This window comes from Mustela nigripes, chromosome 12, assembly GCF_022355385.1.
Source record: "Mustela nigripes isolate SB6536 chromosome 12, MUSNIG.SB6536, whole genome shotgun sequence".
Taxonomy (NCBI): domain Eukaryota; kingdom Metazoa; phylum Chordata; class Mammalia; order Carnivora; family Mustelidae; genus Mustela; species Mustela nigripes.
In genome coordinates this window covers 83,766,612-83,778,987 of record NC_081568.1, presented here as the reverse complement: position 1 = coordinate 83,778,987, position 12,376 = coordinate 83,766,612, and the positions used below count along the sequence as shown (strand labels likewise).

The window sequence follows — 12,376 nt, the reverse complement described above, 5'->3', positions numbered from 1 at the left end:
AAACCTCCAGGGGAGAAGGAATTTGGAATCTATATCTTTCAAAGCCTGTTCACTGCTCATCCCCTTACTCTGTCCTATCCCACACCCCACTCCTGCATACACATAATCTGAGTATCTTCCAAGTTAAAATTAGATGCCACCAATGCCAGGGAACTCAAGATATCTCCAGGAGACCCAATTTTACCTTTGTTTTCAAGGTTTCTGTTAGGAGAACAGTTATTATGGTCTTAATAATATAGTAATAGTCATGTTAGTCTTATCCTGATAATATGGGTTCTTATATTTATGTCATTGGTATTAATACAGCATTGCATTATATAATGATACCAATATGGCATCAACAATATTCATCAAAATTAATACTATACTATTTAACCATGTATTAATAATTATTAATCTCCCAGGTGTTCCAGTCTTTCCGAAGGACTTTTAATACATTATCTAAGTCAGCCCTCACCATATGAGAACGAGACCCCGAATCCCAGTTAACACATAAGAAAATGGAGGCTGGGGAAGAGAACAGTTTGCCAGAGGTTTCAGAATTAACAGGAAGGAGGTACCTGGGTGACTTAGTTGGTTGAACCCAACTCTTGGTTTTGGCTCAGGTCATGATCTCAGGGTTGTGAGATCGAGCCCCTCAAGAGCCCCAAGTTGCGCTCTCCACACATCAAGGAGTCAGCTTCTCCCTCTTCCTCTGCCCCTCCCCCAGCTGGTGCATGTGCACTCTTTCTTTCTCCCAAATTAAACTGAATTGAACTGAAATGAAATGAATAATAATTTATTTATTTATTTATTTATTTATTTATTTATTTATTTCAAGCGCATAGGGAGGTCTGGGACCCAACCCATACCTAGCTGCTGGCCCACGCTGGGTGCTAAGCAGCCTTCTTCACACTGTGCTTGTGCAGAGACTCGTCCTCACTTTTCTCATCTGACATTCGGATGACACAGATACCACCTACATCACAGAGCTGCCAGGGTTAAATGCAGTAATGTGTGTGAAGTCTTTAGGAAGCTGTATAACTCACAGTAAGCCCTCAATAAATGCTATTATGTGATCCAACAGCACTTATCAAAATTGATTCTTCTTCTAAGTATTTTTTTCTCTTTTTGTGTACGATTTACAGTAAGATAGTAAATTCTATTTTCTTACTGGTACAGTCTGAGCTGCAAATAATTTTCAGAAAGTGATTTTACTATAAAAATTTTAATTGGCTTTTTTCCTTCCTGAATGTCAGTCACATCCTTTGTGTCTGCTTCATAGTGAAACACTTCTCCCAAGCTTAAGAAACAAGTCATACCTAGAAATCCTGCAAAAATGCCAGTTTCCATGGCAACCAAAATAAACAGACATGAAAAATGCCAAATGTAATCAATCAATGCCTTTGAGTTTTCTTTGGGTTCTGTGGATTCCTTCAAGTGATGGACAAGAAAGCCAGTGTTTGTTTGTATTTGTTTTTATCTTCAGACTGGAATATATTTTTCATACACGTGTATTTTCATTTTTTTTTTCATTCATCTCCAGTCTAGACACAAAAGATTAGTGTTTATAATTTGAGAGAAATGACAAGATCACAAAATGAAGCAGTACCTATAATTTGGGACAGGTGAGGAGAGGTAGAGTGAGAAACAGAAACAGGAGCTGGGAGGGTCCAACCAAATCTTCTGAGAGCAGGAAAGGTGAAGCTGAGATGTTGGGGTTTTATTCAGCAACATAAAGGAGCCGCCCTGGGTGATTTTTGAGCACATAAATTGGGTCAGAACGGGCTTTCCTGGGGCACTTGGGTGGTACAGTTGGTTAAGCATCTGCCTCTTGGTTTTGGCTCAGGTGGTGATCTCGGGATGGTAAGATTGAGCCCAGGGTTGGCTCCATACTCTGTGGAGTCTATTTGGGACTCTCGCTCGCTCCCCCACTACCCTAACCCTCCCCCATGCTTGTTCTCTCAAAAAAAAAAATCTTAAAAAAAAATACTGGGGTTTACTAGGAGAAATATCACCATCATGAAAGCCTGCCTCATTCAACACACAAGAACCCTAGAGCAAAGCTGTCCAGGAGAAATACAAACAGTCCACAAATGCAAGGCATGTATGTGATTTTTAAATTTCTTGTAACCACAATTATAAAATGTAAAAACGAAATCATTAGTTTTAATAACATACTGTATTTAATTCATCCAAAATATTATAATTTTAACTTGTAATCAATATAAAAATTATTGCTGAGGTTTTTACATTCTGGTGTGTATTTTCATTTAGAGTAAGTCTTGGTTCAGATTTGGTATATTCTAAGTACTCTGTGTAGCCAGTGATCACTGTATTGGGCAGCACAGGTCTAGAGCATATGTAATAATAAGTGACTAGGAAGGGACCCTGGCCGAAAGTGGAGGCAAGATCAAAGACAGTCATTGAAGGATGCCTGGCTATTTATTTTCCCAAGTCTCCTTGTGCCCTGAGTTCTTTTAGGATATCCAATGTGGTAATAATTGCTATGCCTTTAAAATAAAATATTCATAAATTGCCATGTGGACTTAGAAAATCCAGTTCTAGCCAAAGGTAGGTACTATTAAGGTAAGTAAAATTCACACGCTTTCCATTATAATTACAACAATCTGAGTAAGGAGTTTGAATCTTAACATTTTTTAACTGGAGAGGCTCTTTATGATTTTTTCATGAAACTTTCCTATTTTGCAAATGGCAGAGACCCAATTTCACTGAACCGGATATTACTCCCAGGGTTCCCTAATTCTTCCTTTTTTCCAGGTTACTGTGTGTGTGTGTGGAGAGAGAGAGTGTAATTCTGTGGTACACGACAGAGGCAGAGGAACAAAGACAGTACAGACGAAGAGGGGGAGGAAGACGATAGTAAAGAACATTTGCTGAGAGGCTTCTCTAAGCCACACATGCCAGGTCCCCCCCCCTCCACCTCCCAATCTACTGAATCAGAGCCAGACTCAGCCAGTTTAAGGTAGTGCCATGGCTAATCTATAAGGAGACCCACATTATCAACGGAAGTGAAGCAAAACAGAAGATTTTGTTAACCAAAATACCTGAAAGGTCTAAATGTTAGAAGGAATACTTTATTAAACTGCTTGGACGGTTAGTTGGTTGGGGGAGCAGGAGAGGTTGCTGAGTGGGGCAGGGAAGGACACAAAGGGACAGCCGTGGAGCATGCAGAAGTAACAGCCACCAGACCCCTTGAACAGAGAGGTGGCCCAATGAACCACAGTGTTTGGGGCTAGTGTGTGTTTATGCATAATGTTTGCTGGTAGAACCAAGTTGCCATAGAAAAAAGGTGAGGTTGAAGATATATCAGTTGGTTTTATTTCTCCATTACAGCAGCCAAAACAGAAGGGGGAAATAGGAGAAATATTTATAATATCACTTTGGGCACTACTTTATTAGTCTAATGATAATTCTGAGCTCTGAACTGTCCTAAGATGCACACATGTATCAGCTTACACCTAGCCAGGGATGTGTTCTAAAAAGCTCTGCAGGTGATCTGTTCTGAACTTCTCCCCACCAAGGTGAAAACCGTTATAGCACTGTGCCCTAATTTTAATGTGCATACGATCACCTGGGGACTTGTTAAAATGCACGTCCTGGTTGTAGGTCTGGAGAGGAGCCCTGGATTCTGCATTTCTGACAAGCTTCTGGGCGATGCCTGTGTTGGTTATCTGCAGACCACAGATGGATAGTGAGGGCCCCAAACCTCAGATACTGTCTGCACCAAATAATACAAGCATCTCCAGGTATCTCCTCCTTCCTATACTGTCTTCCTAGCTCTGGGGCCTGTGGTTCCCTTCCCTCTGAGCACTCAGTGACTGGACAAGAAAAGGTGAGGAATTGGGAGAGCCCAGGCCTCTGAGCTACGGGCCTGCTCAAGAGCCCACCTTCCCTTTGAGGCTCACCAGTTTCATCCTTTCGCCTCTCTGCCCTTAGGTGTCTAAGCTTGAAAGAGAGAAGACTCAAGAAGCAAAGAGGATCCGTGAGCTGGAGCAGCGCAAGCACACGGTCCTGGTGACGGAACTCAAAGCCAAGCTCCATGAGGAGAAGATGAAGGAGCTGCAGGCTGTGAGGGAGAATCTCATCAAGCAGCATGAGCAAGAAATGTCAAGGACAGTGAAGCTGCGGGATGGAGAGATCCAGAGGCTCAAGTCGGCCCTGTGTGCTCTCCGGGACGGCAGCAGTGACAAAGTAAGGACAGCGCTCACCATTGAGGCCCGGGAGGAGGCCCGGAAGCTGTTTGATGCCGAGCGCCTTAAGCTCTTACAGGAAATTGCGGACCTGAAAACTGCCAAGAAGCAGGTGGACGAGGCTCTAAGCAATATGATCCAGGCAGATAAGATCAAGGCTGGCGACCTTAGGAGTGAGCACCAGTCCCACCAGGAAGCCATCTCCAAGATCAAGTGGGAATCAGAGCGGGACATTCGGAGGCTGGTCAGTAACCCAGGGCAGCACGTCGGCGCACAACCATTCTCTCCCCAGGTTTTAGAATGCCATGGGTATGCTTCTACGGGTGTATCTCATGAGCGGATTATAAATAGTGCTCACCTCCTGTTTAGCACTGACCAAAATACAAGATAAGTCTGTAGGTAGGTAGGTAAGTAGATAAATGGATTGATAAGACAAGCCAAAATTGGAATTGTAAAATGTAGAAAACATGGGAATCACCTTTCTCATAACAACTGGCTTCTTTCAGCCATATATGGAGAGTATCTTTTCAATGACTCCTATTTTCTTGAATGTCTATAAAAATATTCTAAATTATGAGCTCTTCTAAAATCAACATGTTTTGTGAGCTTTCTATTTATAAAATGCCACTGGCTTTTTACAGGAGTGGGGAAAGTTTCTGTGGCTTTCAAGGTATCTGAAATGGCAGCCGCTGAGAGCATCCTGAGTGATTCACCTGTCTTCTTTCCAGGAACTGTGTCTGAAAACAAGAAATAGAGCCATAAGAACTCTGGTCATTTTTAAAACAGATCTTCTTTCTCAAAATAAATAAGAGCCATTCAAAACAGTGGCCACTATAATTTTTAAACTGTTCCTAAGTACTTTTTTTGCTATTGCCAATTTCCAAGACTTATTTCAAGCCTATAGAGTTGAATCTTTCTTTTTAATACGTATGGCCAAAAACCACATTGGTCTCTCACTATACCTGAAAATAAAACAAATGTAATTATTTGTTTTATTTCATTATTCATTATATTATTTATTTTATTTCATTATTCATTATTTCATTTATTCATTATATTATTTTATTTCAATTATTTGAAATCCATAATGTCCTAAGTTGACCACGTCCCATTATTTTAGAAGAAACATTTACATGCGTCTATACTCAGAATGTTTAGCATTAGTTGTATCTTAGTCCTGTCTTATCAAATTACCCCTCATCTGTTAGAATGCACTTTATGCTTCTCCAACAATAATACTTTCTGGCCGCCTGGCTGACTCGTTAGGTGGAGCATACAACTCTTGATCTCAGGGTTGTGAATTTAAGCCCCAAGAGAGTACTTTAAAATCTTTAAAAATAATAATATTTTCTTAGGAAAACTACACTTCCCTTTTGTGTCCGCCAATTCTAAGCAATTATTTTGTAAGAACTCCAGTTATGTTCCTTCGACCATATCTCTAGGATCTCGATTTTAAGTAAAAGTGGTTACCATAGAATATTTTGAAAGCTAAATGTGTCGTTTTCTTTGTACTACAATATAGGGTGACCGTAAAATGTTACCTTTGCCACACTTTCCAAATTCTTTGCAATTCATTCTATTGCCCTGGTTGACAATAGCAACCAAACACAGTGCAGAAACTTTGGTCTCTGCCTTGCCTTTGGTTTTTGAAATGACAACAGTTGATGAAGAAAGAACCAGGACTATGTCTGGAGTCAGCAGGTGGGAAAATGAAAAGGATGCTGTACACCTATTTGTGTTTGTCGATGGTTTTCGATATAAAATCTGGAAGTATATTCACTTGTTGATCTGTAGTTTCTTCTCTGACTTCCTTTCACCAGCATACTGCTAAAGGAGACGATGCATTCTCTCTTAGTAACAATGTAAAATCTAAGCAACCTTAAGAGTGGTTAAAAAACTGGGTGCAAACAGAATAACATGGGAAGTTTTTCAGTAGTGCAGATGTACTTACTTTTTCTTCTTGTTCTGTTACTATCCTTACACCCAGATCCATTTTTTTGGAACTGGAAGGGAGAGAAATGAAAGCCATTCTGTTTAGAAAATTTATCCAGGGAATTCTAGTAGACACCCCTTCCCATCTAAAAACTAGAATTTTGGAAGATTTTCAGTATTCTGAAGCCTGAGTCTATGCTTAAAATCACTATGCAATAGAGACTCGTCGACACTGATTACTGGATATTCTAAAGAAAACTACTTTGGAAAGTGCTAGAAGGGGAAGGGTAATGTTGGGATCATTACTGCATAGCCTGTTAGAATGGGCTTTGGGGTCAGAAGACTGAACTTAAAATCTGGTTTCACTACTTATTAACTATAGGATTATGACAAAGTTGGAAACCCTTTGGGTCCTCAATTATCATCTGTAAAATGGTGATAACAAAATTTGTGTGATAGGACTGTTATAAGAGGAGATAAAGTGTATAAAGTTCTGAGGATAGTGCCTTGAATGTTGTAAAAAATCAATAAATTTTAGTTATGATGTGGGATGTGGCCATGATGAGATGATTATATGGGTAGTATGGGAGTGATTCCCAGCAAGTTCATTTAGGTAGGGTACATCAGAACCAACTAGGAGCACGGAGGCGTGGAACCATGGTAAACTGTAAATGACATCGTAGATGACAGGTCTAACAAATGAATGTACTACCTAGTTCAGAAAAACACTGGATTCAAATCTTCTACAAGGAGGTAGAAACTAAAAACAGTGCTTTCATTCTGGAATTTAAGGATAGTGTTTGACTATTCATCAAGTTATCATTTGATATCACAGGACCATGCAAAATTTAGCCCCATGTCCTTCCAATATTGATCTAAAATGTAATCCTGTGACTGAGAGACAGGATCTTGCAGATAGTTACCTGGGGAAAAATGGGACTATGCATCAATTTTTGTTCCAAATATATACATAGGCATATTTATATAAGGAACATAGCAAAGAAAGATTTACACAAAGTGATTTGTTATAAATAAGGGGACATTTTTATAAAGAGAACAGTATAATATCATTTATATTAAATGTCTCTATCCTATCTCCACTTTAAATATTCTCATGAAATATAATAAAACGAGAAGAAAGATTTTGCCTGATGGCTATGCTTTCTTCAGAAATTGTTTAAAGTCATTAACTTCACTAGCCCTCACCAGGAATGGCACAAATTTTTCAGTCCAATGAAGCTCCTGATCAGTTGTTATCAAATGCTTGTGGCCTTTAGTTGACAAATAATTCTGAGACCATGCTGAGACTTAAAAGAAGTGAGAGTTGGGGTCCATAAATATGTCCCACAGATATAGGAGGGGAAACAGTGGCTAATATTACCAGATGTTTCCCATTCCTCCTCTTGTCCCGACCATGGTTTTCTCTGATGGTAATAAAATGGTTGCCTTAGCTCTTTGCTCAATGGAAAGATCCACCTAACATGAACAATGTTCCAAATTCACTCCTGAATTCACTCCACATTTGCCACCTGAATGCAAACATACTGGCCTTAGGAACTGACTAGTCTCCTGGAAAGTCTACGGCTTTGTCAGCAGAAAATGACCATAGTGCATGCTGCTGTTTAGAGGCTATTCCTCCAAACAGGAAGGAACATCAAAAATTGTCCTGGGAAACACTGTAATAGAATATTGAGTATCTGTCACAAATGACCCATTTTATTTTGTTTTATTTTACAAATGACCCATTTTAAAGTTAACCTCTTCTTTCTAAATCCAACCAACCTAGACTATTTCAAACAATATATTGAGCTAAAGCATCTACACAGGATATACCAGAGAGAAAATTTACTCTCTTTGATGCCTCATTATCCAAGGGTAGCCTTTCATTACACAGTGTTGCCTTCTCTTGTTCATAAATTCGGTATACCTGTACAGTCATAATTTTTTCCCATAACAATCAAAGGAAAGAAGTTAAACTCCTACCATTGTAAAAATGCATTTTTTTTTTACAACATTTTTAAATAAATTGTCCTGGGTGTCATTTAATTCAGATGGATGAGATTAAAGCCAAGGACAGGATCATCTTTTCCCTGGAAAAGGAACTGGAGACCCAAACTGGCTATGTACAGAAACTGCAGCTGCAGAAGGAGGCATTGGATGAACAGCTCTTTCTGGTCAAGGAGGCTGAGTGTAACATGAGCAGTCCGAAACGAGAGATTCCGGGAAGAGCAGGAGACGGCTCTGAGCACTGCGGCAGCCCTGTAAGTCTGTCTGAGCTGAACAAAGAACTCAGGAGTCATCTTTTATTTAGCTCCCAAGTTTTACTTTTCACTTAAGCTCTTTTCCTGTTTGCTACAAAGAAATCAATTCTACCTCCTCCTATAAAACCAGCTAGTATCTTGGGAACAGGGTTTTCTAAACCCATAGATAACAAAGTGGTCTGCCCTGCATTAGCAGATCACAAGAGAATTACAGGTCTTTTTAAATCTTTCATAGAATTTTTCTACCCATGTGATACCTTTGCAAACTTCAGCCTATTATAAGAGTCATAAATTAGGGGAAACTCTTGCCAAGACTGGTAATTTTCCCTTGGGTGAACCATTGGGTTGGAAATTGGCAAAGCCGGTTGTCATCTACATGAGTCAAACTGTGTGACTATATAAAAAACTAAACAGTTTAAATCATCCTCTGAAAGCTTCTAGTCTGATTGAACTTCTCACTTATTACCCTGGATTTTGATCATTTTATAGGAGAAATTATTTTAAGAACTGCAGCCAGAGAAATCAGCTTGTATATAGTTTGCTTTCATAACTTATACCTTTCAAATTATGTAGCTGCTAAAAAGATGAAAATGTATTATTTAGGAACAGAGATAGGTTCCAAAGTAGTACTTAGAACCAAGTAATGAATAATTTATGAATTGGTATTCAGGATATATATATCCCCGTAGGTGGCGGAACCAGGATTTAGCAGATGTAAGTTTCAGTTCTATCCCTGACATTTACCTGCAGTGCAGCAAAATTGTCTAGAGAATGGGCTCTAGAGTCAGACTCTTTAGTTCAAATTCTGGATCTTCCACTTACCGTGTGACCTCAGGCAAATCATTTTCCTGCTCAGAGTTTCCTCATCTGTAAAAGAGACGCATTAATGGGCCATATGGCTGGTCAGAGGTCTGGAAGAAACGGTCTGTAAAATGTTGAGCATGGTGTCTGGTTCGTAGTTAGCATTCAATAAATATTAATTATTGATCTATTGATAGTAGCTGCAAGACCTTGAATGAATTATGACCTCCCTGAATCTTCACTGTTCTGCTAAATCCTCTAGGATTTTATGAATCTGGAGATACAATGTGTGGGAAACTGGTTTGTCAACAGTACAGCAGTATCAAAGTGTAAGATGATAATGGAATTGAAAGTCTGTAATGGTCTTATGGATGCTAGATCATGGAATCCGTCCATGAGAGCCATGTGTAAAGTGATCCATGGCTATTATGACAGTGGGGACTCCAGTAGCTCTGGGCAAAATGTACCAACAAAGGCATGAAGGTAATATACCAACCTTCTCACTCTGACCTTTTTCTCCATGAGTATGTAGGAATTTTCAAAGCCCAGCCCTATCTTCTATTCTTTGGCCAAGTATGATAGGACATTTGTCCTAACTGTAGGAAACAATGTGCAGCCATGACTTAAGAAATGCTCCTTGAACCTCACATAATCATGAATGACCTTAGTCTCAGAGATCACAAATCTGAGAGGCTCATCCAACCATCTACCAGTCACCCTGCCAGGAGTCAGGGCTCCAGAGAGTATCTGCCACATGGAATTCATTTTCAGTTTCAATCAGGCCTGGTCTTCAACCCAAGCAGTGAATATCAAGGGTTAGAAGACAGTAAATATTTACTCTTCTCTGAATACAGAACATTTTACTCTCACCTCATAAGCCAGATGAAAGGAACCAAACCTCTTACTTTTATGAGTGGAATTCTCAAACTTTGTGAAAAGTGTTATGGAAGAAATACCCATTTTAATTTCCATGCATAGGATTTGAGAAGAAATCAGAAGAGAATAGCTGAATTGAATGCCACTATAAGAAAATTAGAAGACAGGAACACCCTGCTTGGAGATGAACGAAATGAACTGGTGAGTTCTGCCCAGAATTACTTGTTTATTTATTTGGTGATTTTTCTTATGCGTTTTGTTTAAGAAAATTTATAAGATGTTGTGGAAATATAACACAATATATAACACAATAAAGACAAGTACACAGATAATAAAGGTCCAGTTTAATAAACATGCCCAAAGAAATACACCCATACTAGCACCACTCAAATGAGTACCTGGAAGATTACCAGTGCCTCAGAGCCTCCCTCTCTTGGGAATTCTACTAGTCACATCCTTCCAGAGCTAATCTACTCACTGAATTCTGTCACTGTAGACATGCATCACCATTCTTTAAATGTTTCGTAAATGGCATCCTACACTCTTCTGTGTTTGGCTTTTTTGCCCAGCATTACATTTGTGGAAGTCACTCACTGTATTAGATGTGTCCACTCATTCATTTTCTTACTCTATTGTATTCAGTTAATACACCACAGTATATTTCCTCTTCGATTACTAATGGGCATTCATAGTGTTTCTTAGCAGTTTCAATATTAGTAGTGCTGCTGCATGTCTTTGGTGAGAAAATGTGTTCTTTTCTGCTGAGAACTTACCAAGGAGCAGAATGACTGGGTTGTAGGGTGTGCATGTGGTCAGCCTTAGTACTGGTTGCTGGGTCTCCACAGTTGTGAGAACAATTGCATTCCTGTATTCCTATTCTCCCGCCAATGTGGGAGACTTGGCAGTTTCTCCCCGGCTTTGCCAACATGCACAGATCGTTGATCATCTTAGTAAGTATGGTGGGTATGAGCAATATTCTGATTGTAGGATTTTGATTTTTACTTTCCATAATAAGGAAGTTGAGTGAATTATCAAATATCTTTTGGCTTTTGGGGTGTCGTGTGATTTGCCCTTTGATTTTCATAAAATTTTCTTTTGTGTTGCCTTTATTTTCTTATTAATATTAGGAATTCTTTATATCATTTTTGTATATTTGTATTTAAAATATTCTGCTCTGGGGACACCTGGGTGGCTCAGTCGGTTAAATGTCTGACTCTTGGTCTCGGCTTAGGTCGTGATCTCAGGGTGTTAAGATCGGGCCTGTGTCAGGCTCCAGCCTCAGCATGGAGTCTGCCAGAGATTCCTTCTCTTTCTCGCTCTGCCCTTTCCCCATGCTCTCTCATGCTGTCTCTCTCTCACACACACACACAAATAAATCTTAAAAAAAAAAAAAAAAATCCTGCTCTGTGGCTCTGTGCCTTACATTGTACTTTTTTTTTTTTTTAAAGATTTTATTTTTTTATTTGACAGATCACAAGGAGGGGGGGGGGCGGGCAGGGGGGGGGGGGGTGGAGAAGTAGGCTCCCTGCTGAGCAGAGAGCCCAATGCGGGGCTGGATCCCAGGATCCTGGGATCATGACCTGAGCCAAAGGTTTTAACCCACTGAGCCACCCAGGTGCCCCACATTGTACATTCTTAATGGTAGTTCTTGATACAAAGAAGTTATAATTTCAGCATTTTGTTTTTTCCAAATATATACATTTTAAGTCATATAAGTCTCTAAGCATGACTAGCTTCATCCCATACATTTTTTATGTCATAATGTATTGTTATTTCAAAATCTTTTCTAATATATGATTTCTTCTTCAACCCATGGTTTACTTAGCACCGTAAGGCTTAACTTCTAAATATTTGGAGATTTTTGAGTTATCTCTCTACTAATGATTTCTACCTTAATTCCATTGTAGTCAGAGAATATACTTCATATTATTTCTTTTTTTTAAGTTGAAGTACAGTTGACATGCAATGTTATATTAGTCAGTAATACTTTGTATCATTTCATTCTTTAAAAACTTGTTGAAATCTACTTTTTGATGGTAACATACTGTCAATTTTAGAAACATTCCATGTTCTCATAAAAAGAAGGTATACTTTGCAATCATTGCAAGGGTTTTGAGTGAAGTTCATTAGTAGTCTTGTTTAAAATCTCCTATATCTTTATACTTTTTCTGTGTGCTTCTTCTCCCAACAGATTTGTCCATATCTATTCTTAGTTTTGTCGAGTTTGCTTTATATATATATTTGAAGTTATATTACTAGGTACATGTAAATTAAGATTTATTAAATGTTTGCATCCTGATTTTTTTTTTTTTT

The 12,376-nt window shown here is 39.0% G+C and overlaps 1 protein-coding gene across 9 annotated transcripts in view; it reads left to right on the top strand.

Moving 5' to 3' along the window:
* Positions 1 to 12,376, top strand: part of JAKMIP2 (janus kinase and microtubule interacting protein 2) — a 173,003-nt gene that overhangs the window by 102,301 nt on the left and 58,326 nt on the right. For all 9 annotated transcript variants that reach the window (XM_059417864.1, XM_059417862.1, XM_059417870.1 and 6 more), the window contains 3 exons: positions 3,940 to 4,437; positions 8,177 to 8,386; positions 10,166 to 10,264. In XM_059417864.1, coding sequence (XP_059273847.1) covers positions 3,940 to 4,437; positions 8,177 to 8,386; positions 10,166 to 10,264 — 807 coding nt within the window. The remainder of the gene's footprint in view (positions 1 to 3,939; positions 4,438 to 8,176; positions 8,387 to 10,165; positions 10,265 to 12,376) is intronic.